General features: G+C 43.3%; 1 protein-coding gene across 1 annotated transcript in view; it reads left to right on the top strand.

The window, feature by feature from the left end:
• The window catches only part of ZZEF1 (zinc finger ZZ-type and EF-hand domain containing 1), a 129,542-nt gene that overhangs the window by 101,248 nt on the left and 3,165 nt on the right, over nt 1-25,129 (top strand). The window contains exons 43-54 of the mRNA XM_058560029.1: nt 1,817-2,016; nt 3,538-3,657; nt 5,559-5,750; nt 11,372-11,472; nt 13,026-13,161; nt 13,255-13,614; nt 15,200-15,343; nt 16,453-16,621; nt 16,800-16,898; nt 17,321-17,486; nt 22,802-22,955; nt 23,637-23,708. Coding sequence (XP_058416012.1) covers nt 1,817-2,016; nt 3,538-3,657; nt 5,559-5,750; nt 11,372-11,472; nt 13,026-13,161; nt 13,255-13,614; nt 15,200-15,343; nt 16,453-16,621; nt 16,800-16,898; nt 17,321-17,486; nt 22,802-22,955; nt 23,637-23,708 — 1,913 coding nt within the window. The remainder of the gene's footprint in view (nt 1-1,816; nt 2,017-3,537; nt 3,658-5,558; nt 5,751-11,371; nt 11,473-13,025; nt 13,162-13,254; nt 13,615-15,199; nt 15,344-16,452; nt 16,622-16,799; nt 16,899-17,320; nt 17,487-22,801; nt 22,956-23,636; nt 23,709-25,129) is intronic.

Below are 25,129 nucleotides of genomic sequence, written 5' to 3' on the forward strand. Positions count from 1 at the left end.
ATAGTGAAGAAACATTATAGATTTTCTATTTCTATCTCCCATGCTTTGTGCTGTTTGCACACATTTTACTTTTACATGATATAAATCTCACAATATATTATTATTTTTTGCTTTAGAAAGTCAGATATTTTGAAAGAAATTTAAGAATGAGAAAACAATATTTTATATTTACCCACATATTTACCATTTCTGGTGCTCTTGGTTCCTTGTATAGGTTCAAAATGACCTGAAAAACTCCCCTTAACGTTTCTTGTAGTGCAGTTCTGCTGCTACGAAATCTTTGTTTTGGTTTGTCCTACCAAACCAAAGAAATATTTATTTTGACTTCTTTTTTTTGGGGGGGGGGGCGGGGTGGAAGATTAGCCCTGAGCTAACATCTGTTGCCACTCCTCTTCTTTTTGCTGAGGAAGATTGGCCCTGGGCTAACATCCGTGCCCATCTTCCTCTACTTTATATGTGGGATGCCTGCCACAGCATGGCTTGACAAGTGGTGTGTAGGTCCGCGCCACGCCTGGGATTGAACCTGCGAACCCTGCTCATGCCAAAGCGGAGTGTGTGAACTTAACCACTGCGCCACTGGGCCGGCCCCTTGACTTCATTCTTTGAGAGAGAATTTTGCCGAGTAAAAAAAATTCTAGGCTGAAGGTTTTTTCTTTGAATGCTTTAAAGATAGTGATTCATTTTTCCCTGGCTTGCGTAGTTTTTGCCACGAAGTCTGCTGTCATGTTTTGTTATTCTTCATAATGTGTCTTTTTTCTCTGGCTGCTTTTAAGATTTTTCTCTTAATCACTGGTTTTTAGCATTTTGATTCTGATGTGCCTTGGCATAATTCTTTGATGTTTCTTCTGCATGGGGGTTTATTAAGCTCCTTGTATATATGGATTTATAGTATTCATCAAATTTGGAAAAATTTCAACCATTATGTCTTCAAATAGTTATTTTGCCCCCCACCAAGACACTTCTACTGTCACTGGTGGGAAAACAAAATATTCTCAGCTCTGTGTGAGCTCCAAGAATTGTTCTGTCCACTGCTTTTTGGTATTTCTTTCCTAGAACTAGATCATTTCGTATCTAGATAGTTTCCTTTCACATTTGTGCAGATCAGTACTCAGCCAAAGACTCATGAGGAACCCTCTGTGGCTATCTACCACAGAAGTCTCCCTTACCCTCTCTCTCTTTGTGCATCTCCCTTCTCTGTGATATTCTGCCCCATAAATTCCAGCCGCCTTGACTTCCCTAACTCTGAGCTCTGTCTCCTCAATTCATTGAGACTGCTGGACTCTGCTTGGATTTCCACTCCCTGCTCTGCAGCCTGGAGTTTGTCTCCAGATAGCCAAGGCTGTTGGAGGGCTCACCTGGTTTATGTGCCTTCTCTCAGAAATCATAGTCTTGTCCTACCTTTTGCCCAATGTCTGCAAACAATTGCTTCATGTATTTTTTCGGTGTTCTGGTTGTTTACAGTAGAGTAAATCCAGTCCCTCTTAACTGAGTCTTGTTTGGAAGTGGAAGTCTCTCATGTGTACTATATTTAAGAACTTCCTTTAACACCTTTGGAGACAACCTGCTTGTGCACAGTAGTAGGAATGGGAATTGCCTCTCTCAGTTACTTGGTAGATAGGTGGCACAGTACCATTTTTGTGCTCACCTACAAACTGGCCTTAAATATAGTGGCTGAGATTGAAGCCAGAGAGATTTGTGTCTTGGGGTCTGCAGTTCTTGCTTTAGTAAGGCACATTTCTAGGGAAGAAACTTAGCTGCAGGAAGCATTAACTATACTTTTTGTGCCTTTCTCTTCGTGCCTGACATCACCCTTCAGTGAAGGACTACCAGTTGGTCCAGAAAGGAGGAGGACAGGAATGTGGCAGCTCTCAAACCCAGCTAAGCCAGTACTCCCAGCACTTTGCCTTTATTGCCAGTCACCTTCTGCAAACCAGCGTGGACAGCCATTGTCCCGAGGCAGTGGAAGCAACTTGGGTGCTGTCCCTGGCCCTCAAAGGATTATATAAAACACTAAAGGTAATGGTGAGCTTCTTCCATTTGCTAATGAATCTGGCTGTGTTTTAACATCTACAAGGAATTAACTAGGAGGAAATGCCATCTGAGTTCGATATATGGTTAACCAAAGGATCTTGATTATCTTTAGAAATGGTTGGGGCCTTGCCAAGGATAACTTTAAGGAAGAAACAGAATTTTTCTGATAGTTGGTTCTCTGTATTTTATCAGTACTGCTTCATGGAACCAGGTACTACTGCCTAATGGACATGTAACCTTGGAAGATAAGAAGAAAAATGGACTGAACAGTTTCTCACTTCCCTCTGAACCACAGCTCCTGCTGGTTCCTCATAGGATAAGATGAAGGGAAGGATAAAGGGGTCTAGCATCCTATGGGATCTTTGAGCAATAGGTTTGGCAGTTGGGGTGGGAGGAGGCAGACAAGGTAAAGAGCAGAGTGATTATTGGTGTGGAGATGAGAAGCCTTAACTTGTGAGGAACATGATTCTTCTGCTACCTGAGGAGCATTGATGGGGAGGAAGGGATCACTTTTAGGATGATCTTCCCAACAGAACTAGCCATGAAAGAAAGATTAATTTGAAAAGTTTGTGAGTTCCTTGACTTTGGTGGCATTGGCAAGGAGGCCGTGGAGGGACTCAAGCACCACAGGGAGACTGGACTAGAAGGCATTTCAGCGCTGGCCCAGCCCTGAGAGTTTGTAGTTTGAGAATTGAGACCATACATCTGCTGTTTGTTGATTTCATGGCATTTATCACAATCTGCTTTTGTTTTAGTTGTTTGCATTATAGTAGGAAAGAGAAAATAAATTCCCTGAGGGCGGAGACTATTTCTGTCCTTGAGTCCTTCATTCGGTAAATACTTGTTGAGCACCAGGTACCAGATGGAACTGAGTAGGTAGTGTTGAACTAGAAAGAAGGTCCCTGCTCTCATGGAGCTTACAATATTGCAAGAGAGACAAAAGAGAGCCTGCAAGGAAAACTACCATGAGTCAGAAAAAGCCTTTCTGAGGAGGTCAGATTTGAGGTGGTAGATAAGGAGTCTGGGCAGAGCGTTGCATGCAGGGAGAGTAGCACACTCCAGACCCAGGAACAGGCGTGGTTGTCCAGGAGCAGAAGGAAGATGGCCAGGGCTTCAGGACAGTGCAGAAGAGGGAGACGGGAAGCAGGCAGGGGGCCTGTAGGACCTTGTCAGCTATGATTAGGGACTTGGATTTTAGTCTAAAGAGCAGTGGGAAGCTTTTGGAAGGTAGAGAGCAGGAGAGGGACATAAAACCTTTGTTCTTAGTGTGGGACTTAGCAGATAGAATGCACTAGGCTGCAGAAATATTTGTTGAGTAAATGAACAGACTTGGGTTATGGTTAAGGTTCAGAGTTTTATCCTTCCTGCTGACTCTGGAGTTTTACCAGAAGGTGAACTTGAGCCACTAGCTGAGACTGGCCTCTGAGAGAGGCTTGCTTCTCCCTGAGTGACTCTTGCCTTCTTCCCTCTGAGGCAGTTGCAGATCATTCTTTTTCTGTTTGGCAGGCTAACAGTTTTGAAGAGACCCATGCTACCTTCCTTCAGACTGATTTGTTGAAGCTGCTGGTGAAAAAGTGCAGCAAAGGGACCGGCTTCAGTAAAACGTGGCTCCTCCGGGACCTGGAAGTAAGGGATGGGGGGTGGCTCCTGCTGCTGCCAGCGCAGATTTACTGGCCTGAGAGTTAGAATCATCAGTTAGTTATGTACATAGAATCATCAGTTAGTTACGTACAGCTTGTTCTGCCCTGGGCACTCTCATTTTGTGCAGTTTTCAGATCTGTGTCTTATACCTGTCTTCCCTTTTGGAAACAGGGATTATGACACCTGTCCTCCTCTGTCAGGGAAAATGAATTTGATGTTTGTTCAAAGAATATTAGAAGAGAAGTATTTTATGAAAACACATGCTTGATCATTATATCATGGTAATAAAGTGTTCCCTTGAATTATTTCCCTTTAAAGTTCCTCTGAGCTAAAATCAGTTTCTAAATTTGTTCTCACTTATGTTTATTTTATGTTGGATTTTTTTAGTCCATAATTTTCATTTTATTGCTATTCCCTCTAGGCCTTAGATTTTTCTTAGTGGAATTACTGTAGTTCCCTGTGGAGTTTCTGTGCCAAGTGCCAGCTTCAGGTCCAGGAAAGGCTGCTGCTGTTGAGGGGGTTGGTGAGCCAGCTGTTCTCAGTCGTACAGAGGCCTGAACTTGAAGAAACAGCTCTTAGTTGCCACAAGAGCATTTGGTTAGATTTAAGAAAAATAAACTGAAACATGATGGATAACCTGGAGAGCGTTGAGCTCTTGTTCTTAGGAAATATTTTATTTTATTTTATTATTATTTTTTTTAATAATTTTATTTATTTATTTATTCCCCCAAAGCCCCAGTAGATAGTTGTATGTCATAGCTGCACCTCCTTCTAGTTGCTGTGTGTGGGACTCGGCCTCAGCACGGCCGGAGAAGCGGTGCTTCGGTGTGTGCCCAGGATCTGAACCCGGGCCACCAGTAGCGGAGCACGCGAACTTAACCGCTAAGCCACGGGGCCGACCCTTAGGAAATATTTTAAATTAAAATTTTTATATTATTTAAATGATAGAACCACATTGCATAAAATCTGATAAATTGAAAAAAAAAAAACAACTCCAAATTTCACCCCTCAAGTGCAACTACTATCATTAGCATTTTTTGTATTTCCTGATTCTAATTTTTTCCTCTGTATCTGTATTACATATATAGATTTACATTTAGCTCAATGAGTATGGTATTCAAATAAATTGAGATCATGTGATGACCATTTTTGTTGCTATATAGCTTTCATAATCACCATTTTTTTTGTGTGTGTGTGTGAGGAAGATCAGCCCTGAGCTAACATCTGCCATTCCTCCTCTTTTTTTGCTGAGGAAGACTGGCCCTGGGCTAACATTCATGCCCATCTTCCTCTACTTTATATGGGACGCTGCCACAGCATGGCTTGACAAGCAGTGCATCGGTGTGCGCCTGGGATCCGGACTGGCGAACCCTGGGCCGCCGCAGTGAAGCATGCGCACTTAACCGCTTGCGCCACCAGGCCGGCACCCATAATCACCATTTTTAATGGCTGCATATGATACATTTGGGTGATTTTCAGTTTTTTGCCATTAATAATGCTTCATTGACCATATCATGAATATAACTTTTTATATATTTTACATTGTTCCTAAAAGATGAATTACTGGGTCAAAGAATATGAATAATTTTATAGCTCTTTACATTTCACCAAAATGCATTCTGAAAGGATGATACCAGTTTACACTATCATTGGCAAAGTTAATAAACACAAAGGTCCCTCATAGTTTAGTGCATTTCTTTGGTTTCAAGTACAGTTGAACATGTTTTCATGTTTCTTTTCTAATTTTACATTCTTTTTGTGAATTCTGATGTCTTTTAAAAAATTAGGTCAAATATTTTCTACACTTTGAGGCTTAAAGATTTGTGTAATCAGCTCACCCACTAAACACTCACATTCCTGTCCTGCCTGATTTTCTTTCTGTATAGATTTTGTCCATCATGCTGTACTCCTCAAAAAAGGAGATCAACACCTTGGCTGAGCACGGAGACCTGGAGCTAGATGAACGAGGGGACCAAGAGGAGGAGGTGGAACGGTTAGTCAGCAGCCCTAGTGAACCGGAGCAGAAAAAGCTAGACCCTCTCGAAAGCCTGGATGAGCCCACCAGAATATGTTTCTTGGTACGTTCTTGGTCATGATGTGGATTGAGAAAGGGACTCTAAGGAATGGATGCTTTTTTGACTTAGACTGTGTTTCAGCCGCCACATGAAAATGCTTCAGTTAGATGTCCTGAGAATTCACTTCCTGAAGACTCAATCTGTATTGTTCAGACTTGATTCAAAAGAATGGAAAAGCCCTTTTAGCAGTAGTTCTTAACATTTTAGGGTCATGGACCCAAAAGCTTTAGATCATTTCTCCCATAAAATACACATTCAAATATGCATGTAAAAGTTTGCATGTAATTTCCAGGCCCATCCATAAAGCCCCAAATGATAGTCTCTCTGCAGGGTTTCTCAGACATACTCTCTTACTTTCCCTGAATAATCTGCTGTTCCTCGGAATGAAATGAAAATGGTCAAAGGCTTGGACTTCAGAGGACCTAACTATATGAAGAGTAAACAGAGATTATGGGGTGGATGTCAGAAAAACAAGTACAGTTTTTAAAAAATCAAAAGAAAGTACAGATAAAGATGTCAGCATCATGGCGGAGTGAGCTTTCCTGTAAACTCTTCCCCTGATAAGATACAACAAAAAGGACAGTCACAGACCAACAATGGACTCCTACACAGCAAAAAGGAAGATCAGAAAGACCCACACTGCTGCACATCTGAGAGTGGACGTGCTGGGGCCCCTGGAGGAAGTGGGGAGAGGTAAGGAGAAATCTTCTCCCTCCCCATCAGATCAGTGATCTGGGTCCACGCGGCTCCCGGTGGGGGGGGGGGGTGGCCCTCTGAGGGGAAACCATAGCTCTTCGGGCTCTCTCAGCCAGTGGGAAACTCCCACACAGAGGATGCAGAACTGCTGCAGGGGTGCCATCAACATCTGAGCACGCCAGGAGAGCAGATAATGAGGGGCGAGTGAGAAGCCCCCCACTCCAGGGACCCAGCAGGCAAAAGAGAGGGCCCCCCCGCTCCCCGTGTGCCCGACGCTGCAGCTCAGCTGACCAGACCAGACAGAGCAGCCGGGCCGATCTCAGGGAGCAGCCGGGGCGGAGTGCAGGGGGCTCAGATTACACAGCCTTTAACCCCCACACGGTGGCGGCAGGTGGAAACTGCAACCAGATATTTCCAGGATGAGGGAAAACAAAGCAAATACAGGAACCACAATGCAAAGGTATGTGAAATCACCAGACCAGAAGGAAAATGACAAGCACCCAGAAACCAACCCTGAAGTCACAGAAATCCATAACCTAAACAACAGAGATTTCAAAATAGCTATCATAAAAAAACTCAGTGAAATACAAGATAACACAAACAATTCAATGAGATAAGGAGTTTCTTCACAAAAGAGATTGAAATCATAAAGAAAAACCAATCAGTACTGATGGAGGTAAAGAACACAATGGAGGAGATAAAGGAGAATCTGGAATCTTTAAAGAACGGAGCTGACAATATGGAGGAAAGAATTAGCAGTGTAGAGGATAGGAATACAGATATGCTCCAGATGGAGAAGGAGAGAGAACTAAGACTAAAAAGAAATGAAGAAAGTCTCCAAGAAATATCCGACTCTATTAGGAAATATAAGAATTATAGGTATTCCTGAGGGAGAAGAGAGGGAAAGAGGAACAGAGAGCCTATTCAAGGAAATTATAGCTGAGAACTTCTCAAACCTGGAGAAGGAGCAGGAAATACCAGTAAGTGAAGCCAATAGGTCGCCTAAATATGTCAACAGGCAAAGGCCCACTCCACGGCATATAGTGGTAAGGCTGGCTAAAGTCAGTGACAAACAATATTAAGGGCAGCTAGACAAAAACAAAAAATAACGTACAACAACAGAGCACTCCATCCAAAAACAGCTGAGTACACGTTCTTCTCAAGCACGCATGGAACATTCTCAAGGATAGACCATATGTTGGGAAACAAAGCAAGCCTCAGTAAATTTAAGAAGATTGAAATCATAACAAGCATCTTTTCAGACCATAATGCTATGAAACTGGAAATCAACTATGAGAAAAAAAACTGGGAAAGTGACAAAGATGTGGAGATTAAACAACATGCTACTGAACAACCAATGGATCATTGATGAAATTAAAGGAGAAATCAAAAAATATCTGGAAACAAACAAAACTGAAAATATGCCATACCAAATCATACGGGATGCAGCAAAAGCAGTCCTGAGAGGGAAACTCATAGCGATATAAGCCCACCTTAATAAACAAGAAAAAGCCCAAATGGGCAACCTTAAATTACACCGAACAGAACTAGAAAAAGAAGAACAAACAAAGCCCAAAGTCAGCAGAAGGAGAGAAATAATAAAAATCACAGCAGAAATAAATGAAATTGAGACCAAAAAAACAGTAGAAAGGATTAATGAAACAAAGAGTTGGTTCTTTGAGAAGATAAACAAAATTGACAACCCTTAGCCAGACTTACTAAGAAAGAAAGAGAAAAGCCTCAAATAAATAAAATTAGAAATGAAACAGGAGAAATTACAACAGATACCGTGGAAATACAAAGGATTATAAGAGAATACTATGAGAAATTATATGCAAAAAAATTGGACAATCTAGAAGAAATGGATAAATTCTTAGACCTCATACAGCCTCCCAAAACTGAACCAAGAAGAAATGGAGAATCTGAATAGACCAATCACAGGCAAAGAGATTGAAATAGTAATCAAAAACCTCCCAAAAAATAAAAGTCCAGGACCAGATGGCTTCTCCGGTAAATTTTACCAAACATTCAAAGAAGATTTAATACCCATCCTTCTCAAACTATTCCAAAAAATAGAGGAAGACGGAACACTTCCTAACTCATTCTATGAGGCCAACATCACCCTGATTACCAAAGCCAGACAAAGACAATACAAAGAAGGAAAATTACAGGCCAGTATCACTGATGAACATAGATGCAACAATCCTCAACAAAATATTGGCAAGCTGAATATAGCAATACATTGAAAAGATCATACACCATGATCAAGTGAGATTTATACCAGGGATACAGGGATGGTTCAACATCTGCAAATCAATCAATGTGATACACCACATCAACAAATCAAAGAATAAAAACCACATGGTCATCTCAATAGATGCAGAGAAGGCATTTGACAAGATACAACATCCAGTTATGATAAAAACTCTTAACAAAATGGGTATAGAAGGAAAGTACCTCAACATAATAAAGGCTATTTATGACAAACCCACAGCCAACATCATACTCAATGGGGAAAGGCTGAAAGCCATTCCTCTGAGAACAGGAACGAGACAAGGCTGCTGACTCTCACACTCTCATTCAACATAATACTGGAGGTTTTGGCCAGAGCAATTAGGCAAGAAAAAAGAATAAAAGGAATCCAAATAGGCAATGATGAAGTGAAACTCTCACTGTTTGCAGATGACATGATTTTATATATAGAAAACCCTAAAGAATCCATTGGAAAACTATTAGAAATAATCAACAACTACAGCATAGTCACAGGGTACAAAATCAATCTACAAAAATCAGTTGCATTTCTGTATGCTAATAACGAACTAACAGAAAGAGAGCTCAAAAAGATAATACCATTTACAATTGCATCAAAAAGAATAAAATATCTAGGAATAAATCTTACCAAGGAGATGAAAGACCTATTCAGTGAAAACTACAAGACATTATTGAAAGAAATAGATGATGACATAAAGAAATGGAAAGACATCCCATGCACATGAATTGGAAGAATGAACATAGTTAAAATGTCTATATTACCTAAAGCAATCTACAGATTCAATGCAATCCCAGTCAGAATCCCAATGGCATTCTTCATGGAAATAGAAAAAAGAATACTAAAATTCATATGGGTCAACAAAAGACCCCGAATAGCAAAGCAATCCTTAGAAAAAAGAACAAAGCTGGAGGCATCACAATCCCTGACTTCAAAACATGCTACAAAGCAATAGTAATCCAAACAGCATGGTACTGGTACAAAAACACGCACACAGATCAATGGAACAGAATTGAAAGCCCAGAAATAAAACCACACATATACAGACAGCTAATTTTCGACAAAGGAGCTAAGAACATACAATGGAGAAAGGAAAGTCTCTTCAATAAATGGTGTTGGGAAAACTGGACAGTCACATGCAAAAGAATGAAAGTGGACCATCTGCTATCACCATTCACAAAAATTAACTCCAAGTGGATCAAAGACCTGAAGGTGAGACCTGAAACTATAAAACTCATAGAAGAAAATGTAGGCAACACACTATTTGACATTGGTCATAAAGGAATCTTTTCAGATGCCATGCCTACTCAGACTAGGGAAACTAAAGAAAAAGTAAGCAAGTGGGACTTGATCAGATTAAAGAGCTTCTACAAGACAAATGAAACCAGAATCAAAATGAACAGACAACCCACCAGCTGGGAGAAAATATTTGCAAAACATATATCTGACAAGGGGTTAATCTCCATAATTTATAAAGAACTCACACAACTGAACAACAAAAAAACAAACAACCCGGTCAAAAAATGGGCAGAGGAAATGAACAGACGCTTCTCCAAAGAAGATATACAGATGGCCAATAGGCACATGAAAAGATGTTCAACATCACTAATCATCAGGGAAATGCAAAGCAAAACAACACTAAGATATCACCTCACGCCCGTTAGAATGGCTATAATCACCAAGACAAAAAAGAACAAATGTTGGAGAGGATGTGGAGAAAGGGGAGCCCTCATACACAGCTGGTGGGAATGCAGACTGGTGCAGCCTCTATGGAAAACAGTATGGAGATTCCTCAAAGAATTAAAAATAGAAATACCCTATGAGTCAGCTATCCCACTACTGGGGATCTATCCAATGAAACTGAAATCAACAATCCAAAGAGGCTTATGGACCCCTGTGTTCATTGCAGCATTATTCACCATAGCCAAGAAGTGGAAGCAACCCAGGTGTCCCTCGACTGATGATTGGATCAAGAAGATGTGGTATATATATACAATGGAATACTACTCAGCCATAAAAAAGACAAAATTGTCCCATTTGCAACAACATGGATGGGCCTGGAGGGTATTATGTTAAGTGAAATAAGCCAGAAAGAGAAAGACAAACACTGTATGATCTCACTCATATGTGGAATATAAACCAACAAGTGGACAGAGAAAACTGTATTGTGGTTACCAGGGGCAATGGGCATAAGAGGTGGGCACAAGGGGTGAAAGGAGACATGTATATGGTGATGGACAAACAAAAATGTACAACCAAGAATTTCACAATGTTATAAACATTAAAACATCAATAAAAAAAAAGTACAGTACTTAGATTTATGTGCCAGTTGTCAAACTTAAGTACAAGCCAGCCACGGAGAAGCTAGCAGTGAATACAGTGTGGTGGATAATTATTGACTATTAGCGTTGCATTTTGTTGGCATAATATTTCTTTTGGTGTTTCTGTGTTGTATATTTTCCTTTGAATTTATAATAGTAATGCAGATTTTACAATCCATGTTTTAGGGCTTATAATTTTAAGTACCCATATGATCTTAAATTATAACCTGTGGTAACTTTAGAAAACATTCGTTTTATCACTTTTGAGTTCAGATTATCAATAATGTATTGAAGCACTTTGAATTGTCTCTCTTCTGCTTCTTCCCTGTGACCTTCAGATGGCTCACGACGCCCTCAATGCCCCTCTGCACATTCTCCGGGCCATATACGAACTGCAGATGAAAAGGACCGATTCTTTCTTCCTGGAGGTTCAGAAGAGGTAAGGGACAGTTAGATGCAGCCAGTGTGGTGAGTGAGGACAGTGTTTGCCTCCTGCCAGTGAGATCTGGACAGAAGCTCCTGAAGGACCAGGAAGCAGATGTGGAACTGGTTTTCAGTTCCTTATGAAGTGATCTGAAAGCTGACAGTGCTGCATTGCGTCCATCATCTTTGCGTTGTGTTGTATGTTCCTTTTGGAAACTTGACATTTGCAGTCTGCCTCTTCGAGTCCACTCATTGTGGATGCAGAAAGTGAGGCAGGCACTATGCGTTCTCATATGTCATCCCAGGAGCAAACAGTGCAGGGCAGGACCTTCTGGTCAGAAGCGTTGTTTTGTTTGTTTTTTCGCCACTGTGTGTTATTTTCATGTTTTTTTCTCAAGGATTATTATAAAATTAACAATATTCCCTTTCTCTTGGCCAAGAAGTTCAGAGCTAGTTCTTGGGCCACATTAAATTTACCTATCTGCAGCTAATCTCCTCTTCTGTCCCCCATATCCTAGTTTCAACTTCCTATTCCAGTTTATATCCAATTCCAATTTAATTTGTCTTTTTTTTTTTTACTTCATATTTCTATTTTCCCATCTGTATTTCTTATATATTGCCTCAAATTCTTTGTAAGATGAAGCAGGGTTGCATCAGTTAGGGGACAGTCTAAGGTGTTGTAACTAAGAAATCCAGAAATATCACGAGTCAAGGCAGATAGAATTTTTTTTGTGTGTGTGAGGAGATCAGCCCTGTGCTAACATCCGCCAATCCTCCTCTTTTTTTGCTGAGGAAGACTGGCCCTGGGCTAACATCTGTGCCCATCTTCCTCCACTTTATATGGGACGCCGCCACAGCATGGCTTGCAAAGCAGTGCGTCGGTGTGCACCTGGGATCCGAACCAGCGAACCCCGGGCCGCCGCAGCAGAGTGCGCGCACTTAACCGCTTGCGCCACCAGGCTGGCCCCGGCAGATAGAATTTTTTTCTCTCGTGGAACAGACCAGAGGTAGGCAGCAGTGCAGGGTGGGAGGACAGCTGTACTCCACAAAGTGACCCCACGAACCCAAGAGTGTTGTTCTCGTCTGTATAGTCAAAGCTGGCTCACCCACCTCACCTCTCTGTTCTAGCCTAGAGGAAAGGGGGAAGGTAGAGAAAGGAGCATATCCTTAATGCCAGTCATTTGAGGGTAGTCTCCAGCAGTGGCACACATTACCTCACTCAACAACCCTTGGCAAGAGCCTCATTGCATCACTACATCTGGCTGCAAGGGGGCCTTGGAACTGTGTCTCTAGCTGGATGATTGTACTTCTTGCTAAAACTTTAGGGAACTTCACTTCTAAAAGATAGAAAGGGGGAATAATCCTGAGGGACAGTTTGCATTCTCTGCCACAAGGGCATACGTGCACATCTGCGTGCATGAATAAATGAACACTGTGAATCTAGTTTGCAAAGTATGGAAAGTAATGTAATTGCAAAATGCAGGAAAATAACTGATCAACATTTCCGACAAGTTTCATTGCAGGTTAAACTCTTGCCTTTGTACCCAACTTTGTGCTCCCCCTCATCAGGTTTGATGGAGATGAGCTCACCACAGATGAAAGGATACGGACCCTGGCTCAGAGGTGGCAGCCCAGCAGGAGTCTGAGACTGGATGAGCAGAGCGCCAAAGCTGTGGATACAGACATGATTATCTTACCATGCCTGGTATGTTGCCTCCACCCTGGAAACAAAATGTCTGCCCCCCACCCGCATGGTGAGAAAGCCAGGTCTCTGTAATGGTGCTTTTTGGGTTTGCAGTCCCGGCCCACACGCTGTGACCAGGCCACTGCTGAATCAAACCCTGTGACCCAGAAGCTGATCTCCAGCACGGAGAGTGAACTGCAGCAGAGCTACGCCAAGCAGCGGCGTAGCAAGAGCGCCGCCCTCCTGCACAAGGAACTGAACTGCAAGAGCAAGAGGGCTGTCCGGGACTACCTCTTCCGCGTGAATGAGGCCACAGCTGTCCTGTACGCCCGCCACGTGCTCGCATGCTTGCTCGCCGAGTGGCCTGGGCACGTGCCAGTGAGCGAGGACATCCTGGAGCTAAGTGGCCCTGCCCATATGACCTATATTTTGGATATGTTCATGCAGCTGGAAGAAAAGCACCAGTGGGAGAAGGTAATGAATCAGGCCAAGCCAGGCACTCACCCTTCTCCTCTGTCCTTTCCCCTCCCCAGGGCTTGGAACAGGCTTCCTCTAGTGAGTGCCTTCCTGGAGTGAGGTTACCTGTGTGGCAGGTGTGAATGCAACAAAAAAAGCAGGGTAGGGTCACGTTGAACTCTAGGACTGGCCTAGAGCCGAGCTCACGTCCTAGGACACCCTTGGTACTTAGAGTGTTTGAAATAATGATCCCATAACACCTGCCTTTGTGGTTTTCCTTTTTTGTTTCGCACCTACATGTCTGACTCTCCTCTCTGGCTTGTCCCTTCTTGTGCCCCCTAGGGTCTCACATAATGTGAAGTCCAGGGCACAGGGTTAGTTACAACTCTGTTCTCATAATACAGGAGGCCTTCCAGGAAGGTTGTGTCTTCTGTTTTAAACCAGCGTTTCTAGAATGTCTACCCCAGGTCAGACATTCCGCCAGCACTTACACCTGTGTTACTTTGTGACCCCCGAGAGGGTTTTATTGGTGAAGAAATCAAGCCTGGGAGGCTTGTCCAAGGCTCCTCGCTTCTGGGTGGCAAACTTGGGGTCTCACCAGCATCTGTACATTCTCTTAAGTCCAATTCTCTAATTTTAAGTTTCAGTTTGACAGTTGGGGGCCATTTTTTGTTTTGTTTTTAAATCAAATCTTTGACTTGGTCTTTTAAAGTAGTGCTGGTTAGCAAACCTTTACAGGACTAGAAGCATCTCTTTCACCTCCTGCTACGTAGAACCGGAGAACCACATAGCAGAAAATGTTCTGGTCTAGAACTCAAGCCCTGGGCACTCTCTCATCTGAACCAGAAAGTTTTGTCACCTTCTTCCCAGTTTCCAAGTGCAGAGATCTTGAGTACATACACTACCTTCTTCTTCATCCCTATCCCCTTAGCACCCACGCACCATCTACCTTCAGTCACTCTCACCCACCTCGCACAACGTGCAGTACATGAGGATTCGTTAGGAAGTGAATTTGTCCTCTAATCCTTAATTTGCCCATCTAAGAACTCCATCAGTTTCTAAGTACCCTAGATCATTTCCCAGCCCTCGCAGCCTTGGAGATGCTGTAGCCATATTTCTACAGGTTTGCTGGAGCCACATTTCTCATTTGAAGGTGGCAAAAGGGAGCATTTTTGCCCCTGCTGGTCCCTCTCTCTTGAATATGTCCTTCCCCCATTCTTGCCCTGTGGAGCTCCTAATTCTGCACTCACTCTGGGCATTTATCCCATTGTGCTGTAATTGTTTATCTACACGTCCATCCCCCTGCTCGGCTCAGAACTCTTCAGGGGCCAATACCATGTCTGATGGGTTCTATCGGTTCTTTCAGACCTCCTCGAAGTGGTATTGTTCTGAAAGGACTGTGGCGTCCTGATTTACAGCAAGGGCCCCTTCCAGTGAGAGGTGGCTGGTGGGGTTTGCTTTAGGGGTTGGGGCCAGGGTCCAGGATGATGCCAGCCCCTTTGAGTGGGCCTTGGTGGAAACAGACCCTCCCTTCTTCCTGATCAAGCAGCTCCACATCCTTGCCACTGGAAGCCCTGACGTTCCCCACCTTGCGTCCCACCAGATCCTGCAGAAAGTGCTGCAAGGCTGCCGAGAGAACATGTTGGGGACTATGGCCTTGGCTGCCTGCCAGTTCATGGAGGAGCCAGGAATGGAGGTTCAAGTGAGGGAGTCGAAACACCCATATAACAACAACACCAACTTTGAGGTAAGACCCAGGATCAGCAGGACTCACCCAGCCTCAGGGCTTATGGCAGAACCCGTAAAGGTTACTGAGTAGCAAGAAGCTCATCAGCTCCCTCAGCAGCTCTTCCCCTCTGGACAGCCCTGGCCAAGAAAGTGCTTCCAGTCTGCCTCCCTGAAGCCAAGGATTCTGTACAACCAAGTCTTGTCTTCTCCTGACCTTGTTTTAATAGAAAACAATGGGCCACTTGTTAGAGCTGGCAAGCCATAAGCTTATGAGCAGAAGCCTCTTCTCTTCTCGTGTTCCTGGGCTCCGTCCCCACTCCCCCGGCCCCACCTAGACACATATAGTAAGCTTCCAAGTTCTACCTCAAAGGAGGTCACCTCGTCTTCTCCACCGCCCTTAGACTGTCCTCCCTTTCTCTGGGTTCCTCTAGCTACTCCTTTCTGACTCCCCACTGCTGGCCTTGCCCCAGCCCTCGCCTCCTGCACACCAGCTGTCAGAGTGATCGTTGCAAGAGGCTTTCTCCTGCTTACAGCCTTTCCAGGGCTCCCCCTGCTGTACAAAGTCTAAACACCTCATTTTGGCACACAAAGCCTTCACTGTCTGTCCCTGACAGCCTCTCCAGGGTCACATGTCACCCCGTCCCCACCTCCCTAGCATATGTGCACACAAAGTTCGCTTTTACCACAGACACCTCAAGCTCCTTGCTGTTCTCTGAGCATGGGAGACTTTCCACTGCTGTTCCCTTTGCCTGAAATGCACCCGCCATGGCTCACATGCCCTTCTTACCTTGTCTGCGACCGTTCCTTCCTCCCTGACAGGCTGCTCTGTTCTTGTCATTCTTCACAACAATCTGAGCATCCCTTCAGTGGCAGTCTCTTCTGCCCTCCCCTCCTTCTCAAGTGAAGCCTGCCCCGCCGTGCCCCAGTCTGCACGAGTGTCCTTCCTACTCTGTTTGCAGCCCATGTGCGTGCTTCCCATCCCAGCAGGACTGAGAGCTCCTGGAGGGCAGGGCTGTGACTCACTCGTTCTCGCATCCCCAGTTTCAGCTGCAGAACTTGGCATGAGACAAGCCCCCAGTAACTACCCAGTGAACAGTAATGAGAAGTGTTCTCTGTTTCCCTCCGTAGGATAAAGTTCACATTCCTGGTGCAATCTACCTCTCAATCAAATTCGATTCTCAGTGCAATACAGAGGAAGGCTGTGACGAATTAGCCATGTCCAGCAGCAGTGACTTCCAGCAGGATCGGCACAATTTCAGTGGGTCTCAGCAGAAATGGAAAGATTTTGAGCTTCCAGGTAGTAAATAAGGGCTTGGTTATATAGACTCTTAACATTAAGTGTTTAAACTTAATACTGAGAAGGGACATTGTTGGAGAATTTAAAACTGGATTTAATATATTTCATCAAAAGCACCTCAGTTGCCTTCCCTGTCGCTGCAGTGTCCTAACCTGTTTCTGATTCTTGTGTGACCCAGGAGACACCCTGTATTACCGCTTCACCTCTGACATGAGCAACACCGAGTGGGGCTACAGATTCACTGTGACTGCTGGACACCTGGGGCGCTTCCAGACAGGTGTGTGCATGACCTCCTTTCTGTTTGCATAACCTCCCTGCCAGGGACACTCTGTGGGTGGAGGTGCCATTATGTCACTGATCTTTGTTAAAATCAAAGCAGATACTTTTCTCTGAGACTTCCACAAATTTCTCTCACAAACCCCACACGATTCACTCTTAAATATGCTATCATTGGATGGTTGTAAACGTGAATGGCCAGGTAGAAGAGCCAGCTGTCAGGACCCAAAAAAGATGCTTCTCTCTTAGAATTTGCTGGGGCATTTTGCAGAAAGGAGGAACTGAAGATGTTGTTCCTGTGTTGCTTTTACAAAAGGCATAATTTCAGGCAAAATGTAGATGGTCACAATTGTTTCATCCTATTTATTAAAACTTGAACAGTTTATATTTTTTAAATATCTGTGTTTTATGGGGATTGGCCAGGATTCGAGATTTTGAAGCAGATGTTGTCAGAAGAAAGAGTTGTGCCACACCTCCCACTGGCCAAAATTTGGGAATGGCTGGTGGGCGTGGCCTGTCGCCAGACTGGTCATCAGCGGTTAAAAGCTATCCACCTACTTCTGCGGATTGTGCGATGCTGCACCCACAGGTAAGCTACCTTCTGGATACAAGTCCTTTGCTGGGTATTCGTATTGTAAATGTCTCCTCCCACTCTGTGACTTGCCTTTTCACTCTCTTAGTGGTGTCTTTGATGAAAAGTTTCTAATTTTAGTATCTTCCAGGTCATCAGTCATTTCCTTTGTGGTAGTGCTTTTGCTGTCCTGTTTAGGAAATTTTTGCCTTACTTGACTTTGGAGTCAAGAGGATATTTCCTCTGTTATCTGCTGGAAGCTTAATTGTTTTTTCTTTCACATCTAGATCTGCAGTCCACGTGGAATGAATTTTAGTGCGTGATATCAAGTGTAGGGGTCAAGATTAGTTTTTTCCCACACGAGTCTCCACTTGACTCTAAAGACACTTTTCCCCTCAGCACACTCCTGTGCCATCTTTGTCAGAAAGAAGGTGTCCATATACGTATGCATGGATCTGTTTCTGGTCTCTTTTGTCCCATTGATCTTTTTGGTTATCCTTGTGCTGGTACCACCCTGTCTTAAATATTGTAGCTTTGTAACATATTTACATATTTAGTAGTATCCATTCTTCAGCTTAATTCTTTATCATCAAGGTTATCTTGGCTATTTTTGACTTTGCATGTCCATATAAATTTTAGAATTGGTTTGTTTATTTCTTTTTTTTCCCAGCTTTATTGAGGTATAATTGACAAATAAAATTGTAATATATTTAAAGTGTAGAACATGATGATTTGATAAATGTATACATTGTGAAAAGATTCCCACAATAGAGTTAATTAACACATCCATCACCTCACATATTTACTTTTTGTGTGTGTGTGACAACACTTAAGTTCTACTCTCTTAGCAAATTTCAGTTATACAATACAGTATTATCAGCTGTAGTCACCATGTTCTATATTAGATCCTCAGACCTTATTCATCTTATAACTGAAAGTTTGTGCCCTTTACCGATCTCTCCCCATTTCTCCTACTCCCCAGCCCCTGGCAACCACCGTTCTACTCTCTATTTCTATGAGTTTGACTTAGTTTTTGGATTCTGCATATTAGTTATACCATGCAGTGTTTGTCTTTCTCTGTCTAGCTTATTTCACTTGGCATAATGCCCTCCAAGTTCATCCATCTTGTCAGAAATGGCAAGATTTCCTTCTTTGTTGTGGCTGAATAAAATTCCATTGTATTGGAATACATAGGTTGTTTCCATACCTTGGCTATTGCGAATAATGCTGCAGTGAACATGGGGGTACAGATATCTCTTTGAGATAATGACTTCATTTCCTTTGGAGATATACCCAGAAGTGAGATTGCTGATCATATGCTAGTTCTATTTTTAATTTCTTGAGGAACCTCCATACTGTTTTTCATAGTGGCTGCACCAATTTACATTCCCACTGATAGTGCACAAGGGTTTCCCTTTCTCCACAGCCTTGCCAGCATTTGTTATCTCTCATCTTTTTGATAATAGGCATCCTAACACATGTGAAGTGATACCTCATTGTGGTTTTGATTTTCATTTCCCTGATGATTAGTGATATTTGAGCACCTTTTCATGTACCTGTTGGCCATTTTTATGTCTTCTTTGGGAAAATATCTCTTTGGGTCCTTTGCCCATTTTTTAATTGGGTTATTTGTTTTTTTGCTATTGAGTTGTGTGAGTTCATTGTATGTTTTAGATATTAACCATTATCAGAAACGTGGTTGCAAATATTTTCTCCCATTCCATAGGTTGCGTTTTCATTTTGTTAATGATTTCCTTTGCTGTGCAAAAGTTTTTTAGTTTGTAGTCCCGCGTGTTTATTTTTGCTTTTGGTGTCAAATCCAAAAAAATCATTGCCAAGACCAATGTCAAGGAGCTTACCCTCTATGTTTTCTTCTAGGAGTTTTGCAGTTTCAAGTTTTACATTCAAGTCTTTAATCCATTTTGAGTTGATTTTGGGGAGTAGTATAAATTAGGGGTCCAGTTTCATGCTTTTGCATGTGGATATCCAGTTTTCCCAGCACCATTTATTAAAGAGACTATCCTTTTCTCATTGCACATTCTTAGAGACTTTGTCAAAAATTAATTGACTATATATGCATGGGTTTATTTCTGGGCTCTCTTTTCTGTTCCCTTGATCTCTATGTCTGTTTTTATGCTGATACCATACTGTTTGATTACTATAGCTTTGTAATATAGTTTAAAATCAGAAAGTGTGATGCCTCCAGCTTTGCTCTTCTTTCTCAAGATTGCTTTGGCTATTCAGGGTCTTTTGTAGTTCCATATGAATTTTAGGATTTATTTTGTGTTTCTGTGAAAAATACCATTGGAATTTTAATAGGAATTACATTGAATCTGTAGATCACTTTGGGTAGTATGAACCTTTTGACAATATTAATTCTTCCAATCCATGAGCATGGAATATTTTTCATTTTGTTTGTGGCTTCTTCAATTTCTTTCATCAATGTTTTATAGTTTTCAATGTACAGATCTTTCACCTCCTTTGTTAAATTTATTCCTATTTTATTCTTTTTGATACTATTGTAAATGGAATTGTTTTCTTAATTTCTCTTTTCAGTAGTTCATTATTAGTGTATAGAAATGCAACTCATTTTTCTATATTGTTCTATATTGTCACTTTACTGAATTTGTTTATTCTAACAGTTTTTGGTGGAGTCTTTAGGGTTTCTATATATAATATCCTGTCATCTGCAACAGAGACAGTTTTACTTCTTCCTTTCCGGTTTAGCTGCCTTTTCTTTCTTTTTCTTGCCTAATTGTTCTGGCTAGGACCTCCAGGACTATGTTAAATAGAAGTGGCAAGAGGGGACATCCTTATCTTGTTCCTGGTTAGTTTGCACTTGCTCACACACACACCCCTCTCACCTGATGGGATTTTGATTGACTCTTTAGATCAATTTGAGAAGAATCAAGGTCTTTAGAACATTGAATGCCTCTAATCCAGAACTGTTATATATTGAGTCCTCTAATCCATAATCCTCCATTGTTTAGGTCTTAGTAATATCTTATAGTTTTCTATGTGGAGGACTTGCACAACATTTTGTTAGATTTATCCTAGGCATTTAATGTTTTTGATGCTATTATAATTGGTATTTAAAAATTTTTTTTTAAATTTGTTTTTTTGAGGAAGATTAGCCCTGAGCTAACATCTGTTGCCAATCCTCCTCTTTTTTGCTGAGGAAGATTGGCCCTGGGCTAACATCCATGCCCATCTTCCTCTACTTTATATGGGACACCGCCACAGCATGGCTTGATAAATAGGTCCGCGCCCAGGATCTGAACACACGAACCCTGGGCCGCTAAAGCGGAGCGTGCGAATTTAACCACTATGCCACCAAGCCAACACCCCAAAATTTTTATTTTTAATTGTTTTTGCAGATATATAATTTTTGTATACTGCTCTTGTATCCAGTGACCTTGCTAAATTTGTTAATTCTAAAAGTATATATGTAGATTATTCAGCACATAGTCACGTCATCTATAAATAATGAGTTTTATTTCTTCCTCTCAACCTTAGAAACTGTTTGTTATTGCCTTTTTGCACTAGCCAGGCCCTCCAATAGAGTGTTGAATAGATGTGGGGATTGCAGGCATAACTGTCTTGTTCCCATCTCAGAAGGAAATCGTTGCCAGTTGTGCCACACTAATCATCCATACGCTCAGTCTCCGTCTTCCATGCTTAGACCTGCACCTGTTAGGAGGTCACTGCCCCACTTTCTGGTATTTTTAAGGCACATAGACCTACAGAATGCCAGTCAGAGTGGAGTGATGATATTTAAAGTACAGCAACAGGTTGTCTCCTCATGTAATATGGAGCAGTTATTTAAAAAATAAAGGACTCTCCAAGTCAGGGAAAAGAAATGATGGTTTGTGTAGTCAGTCCATGGGCTTGCGGAAGGGAAGGAGAGAGGGGAAGGTGGGCGTGATTGCTCTTACCACCACATCCTCATATGCAAACATCAGGAATCACTTAGCCCACGGGGGTTAGCTCTGTTCTTTTGAGAGTGCCTCCAGTGAGCACTATCTGGTTGAGTGATGTGTATGAAACATGTCACATCTCCGCTGTTTTCAGGCTGGAGGGCCTTCCTGGCTGCAGAGTGAATGCACTCCTGCAGTTTGCTGCCCTTCGCTAACCTTCCTTCCAGTAGGGACACTCCTGCACCCCCTTGGTCCCCAAGCCTGGAAGGAGCCCCCAGCATGCCTTCCCCCGGCTGCTCCACACTTGCTCAGGGTGGAGAGCCTAGATAGTGCCGACCTGGTGGGCTTCACCCAGAGGCCAGACTGGAGGAAGCAGAGGGGAAGGGCAACCCCCAGGGGAAGGACGGCAGGTGGGAGAACTGCCACAGGCACGAGCCACGCAGGTGCATTTTACTTCATACTCTTAAGTGCTTTCCTGAAAACTCACTTGTAAAGCTGTCTCTTGACATCAAACCAAATTCTCCCACTGGTTTACTTCAGGAAGACTTAGTCCTCTGGGAGAAGGTGATGGGCTCCAAGATTGCACTTAAATGTACAGAATTATTTTTAAAGTCACATTAAAGAGAAAAAGCAAAATTTAAGATTATAAATATATGAAAACCTTGTATTAATCCCAGAGTATTATTTATTTCATAATTTCTCTCTAAAAGATGTTGAACTGGAATTAAAGCACAACCTCCCTCTGAATGAAAAAGCCTCAGTCCAGTCTGAACAGGGGCCTGTCTGACTGAAAAGGATTCTGCTTGACTTAGGAAGAGTTCTGAGCAGCCATATGGGCATATTTCTTGTGTTTTATGAGCCTAAGATCATAATGATTGTTGTCATTGTCTTTTAAATCTTTTCTTTTTCTGATTATTAAAGCAATGAGCATTGTAGAAAATCTAGAAAACCAACAGGGACAGCTACTGATAACATTTTTTGGTATGTTTGTTTACTGCTGTTTCTAATATGGTTACACAATACTGCATATGCAGTTTTTTTTAACTTTTAAATTTTATTTTGTATATGCAGCTTGATGTCTTGCTTTTTTCCACTTAACATTTATCTTGAGATTTTTCCACTGTCACTGGAAGTTCTTCATAACAAGCGTTGTTCAAGATGCACAGTTGATTTACGTGGATGTGCTTCAGCATCTCCTGTTTCCTTGGAGTTCTGTTGTGAAGTTTAGGTTCTGTCCCTTCCTTATTTGCTGTTGGTGACTATTTTGGCTGGTTTTGGGGAGGGTGAGTGAGACTGTCTTGTAATGACTTGACTAGGTGTGGGGGAGGGAGAGTGGAGCTGCAGTTCCTGTCAGCTGGTATCTGACTGGCTGAGTGGCATGGTCCTCAGTAAATGACCCCACCCCGTCCTCTGCAGCGACCTCTGTGACCTTGCGCTGTTAAAGCCCCTGTGGCAGCTCTTCACCCACATGGAGTACAGCCTGTCTGAGGACGTGACACAGCCCGTCATCCTCCTCCCCCTGCACCGTGCCCTCACCGAGCTCTTCTTCGTCACTGAGAACCGCGCCCAGGTGAGGGCCCTGCCTGCCCCTCGCCCTGGGTTCTGGGCAGGAGGGGGCATAGTCCCTCTGAGTGCTTTTGCTCCCTCTGCTGCCCAGGGCAGGAGGGCAGGGTCAGATCACAGCAAGCCTAAGCCCTGGGGTGTCCTTGGGCTCTCAGCAGACCTGCACAGGGAGGCAGGTGTGGCCTAAAGTCTGAGGTACTCACTCTCCCCAGCCCCAGGAAGCTCTTGGGTCAGCACCAAGATTGCTTATTTAGGCCTGAAGCCAAAGGGGGAAAATCACTGCCCTGGATCGGCCCTTGACAACAGTGAGTTTTGGAAAATAAAATGGGTGGGTTCTTTCTTCTTCCTTCTTTTTCCCTCCCCTCAGCACAATAGACTCATTGAACGTGAGAGATGAAAGGGCCTTTCAGAGTTCTTTAGCTTATTTCCCTCATTTTATTCATGAGGAAACTGACCCAAAGAGGGGGGTTCTCTGCCCAGTCATCTTGTGGGTGAGTGGAGGCAGAGCCCCCCTGGAACCAGGCACCTGCTCCTCCCATCCAGGCTCCTTCCAGGGCTCTCAGGTGAGGTGTTGCTGTGAGGTGCCCGGTGGAGCGAGTACCAGTTACCCCCTGGAGGCTTCTGTGGTTGTGGGTGGCTGTCCTCTGGGTGGTGGTCTGTTAAAGGCTCGCCCATGCTCTCTCCACAGGAGCTCGGCTTGCTGCAGGATTACCTGCTGGCGTTAACCACCGACGACCACCTTCTCCGCTGCACGGCACAGGTACTCTCTCCCCCGTGGAGCTGGCCCGCTGCGGCCGCCTCCCTGTGGCAGCTGTCCCCGTCACTGTGGCCAGGACAAAGAGCCTCTGTGCTCGCGGCACGAGTACAGAATCCACCCAGGGTTTACACAGAGCTCTCTTCCAATTCAGCCACTTCCTCCTGGTGTCAGAGAGCTGTCAGGCCCCATTTATCAGTGTCATTCATATTAAACTGTGGGGTCAGAAGACACTAGCAAGAATTTGTGTCTTTTAAACCAAAACAACCAGTGCCTTAAATTTACAGTTTGGCCGATCTGTGAAGTTTCCGTAGAGTTAGATTTCAGATATTTTTGGATGTAGCTTGTTTCCCTGGTAGGAGAACTCATCTTCTGACAGCTGTTTGGGCTCAGGACCCGTATTTATGCTCTTAAATTACTGAAGATCCCAAAAAACTTTTGTTTATGTGCGTTGTATGTACCATATATACATATGGTGATATGTACCATTAGAAATTAGATTTTAAATTTAGAACTTAAAACAAAAATTTTAAACATTTATTTTTCAGTTCATTTAAAAAAATAAGAAACCCATTCCATGTTAACATGAATAACATGTTTTGTGAAAAACAACTGTATTTTTCAAAACGAAGTAATTATTGAGAAGGGTGGCATTGTGTTCCATTTTTGCAGATCTCTTTAATGACTGCCTTAATAGAAGACAGCTGGATTCGCATGTCTGCTTTTGCAGTCAGTTGTTGTCTTATCAAACATTAGCCTCTGGAAAACTCCACTGTGCCCTCGTGAGAGGATGAAAGTGAAAAAGACAAAAGAAGGTCTTAGTATTATTGTGAAGATAGTTGTTATCATGCAGAGCCCCTGAAAGGGTCTCGGGAACCCGCACGCCCCAGACTACATTTTGAGAACCTCAGACTCACAGGCTCCTTGAATATCATAGAGCACATGGTCCAGCCCCACAGTGGACAGAGAGGGGCACTGAGGCTCAGAAAAGGGAGAGGTTTGCCCAGGGTCGCAGCTGAGTGGCCTTCCAGCTGGGACTCCCAGCCAGAGCCCTGCACTCTGTTCCTGGCGAGTGTTCTCAGTGAACATATGCTCCTCCTGCAAGAAAGGGTCCGAGTGCCTGCTTAGAAGCGGGAATCCCCTGTCAGCTACAGAAGAGTTTGTGTGAATTCTCCTGAGACCTGTAGGCAGAGTCAGAACTCCCTCCCCTCCTAACAGATACCTACCAGCACTGCCACCACCACCCCTGGTTTCACGACACACAATGTAATTTTGAGATGTGACCATTTTGGCACTGAAAGCCCAACATTACATGTTCCTGTGGGCTCCTCCCTCTTGCCTGTCCCCGTGTCCAGTCTCCTCACCCTCCCTCTGACTCTCCCCACAGCCCGTCCAGTTTGCTGGACCAGGGCTCTGCCTCTTCTCCC

The sequence above is a fragment of the Diceros bicornis genome, chromosome 18 (genome assembly GCF_020826845.1).
Source record: "Diceros bicornis minor isolate mBicDic1 chromosome 18, mDicBic1.mat.cur, whole genome shotgun sequence".
In the NCBI taxonomy this organism is placed as follows: Eukaryota; Metazoa; Chordata; class Mammalia; order Perissodactyla; family Rhinocerotidae; genus Diceros; species Diceros bicornis.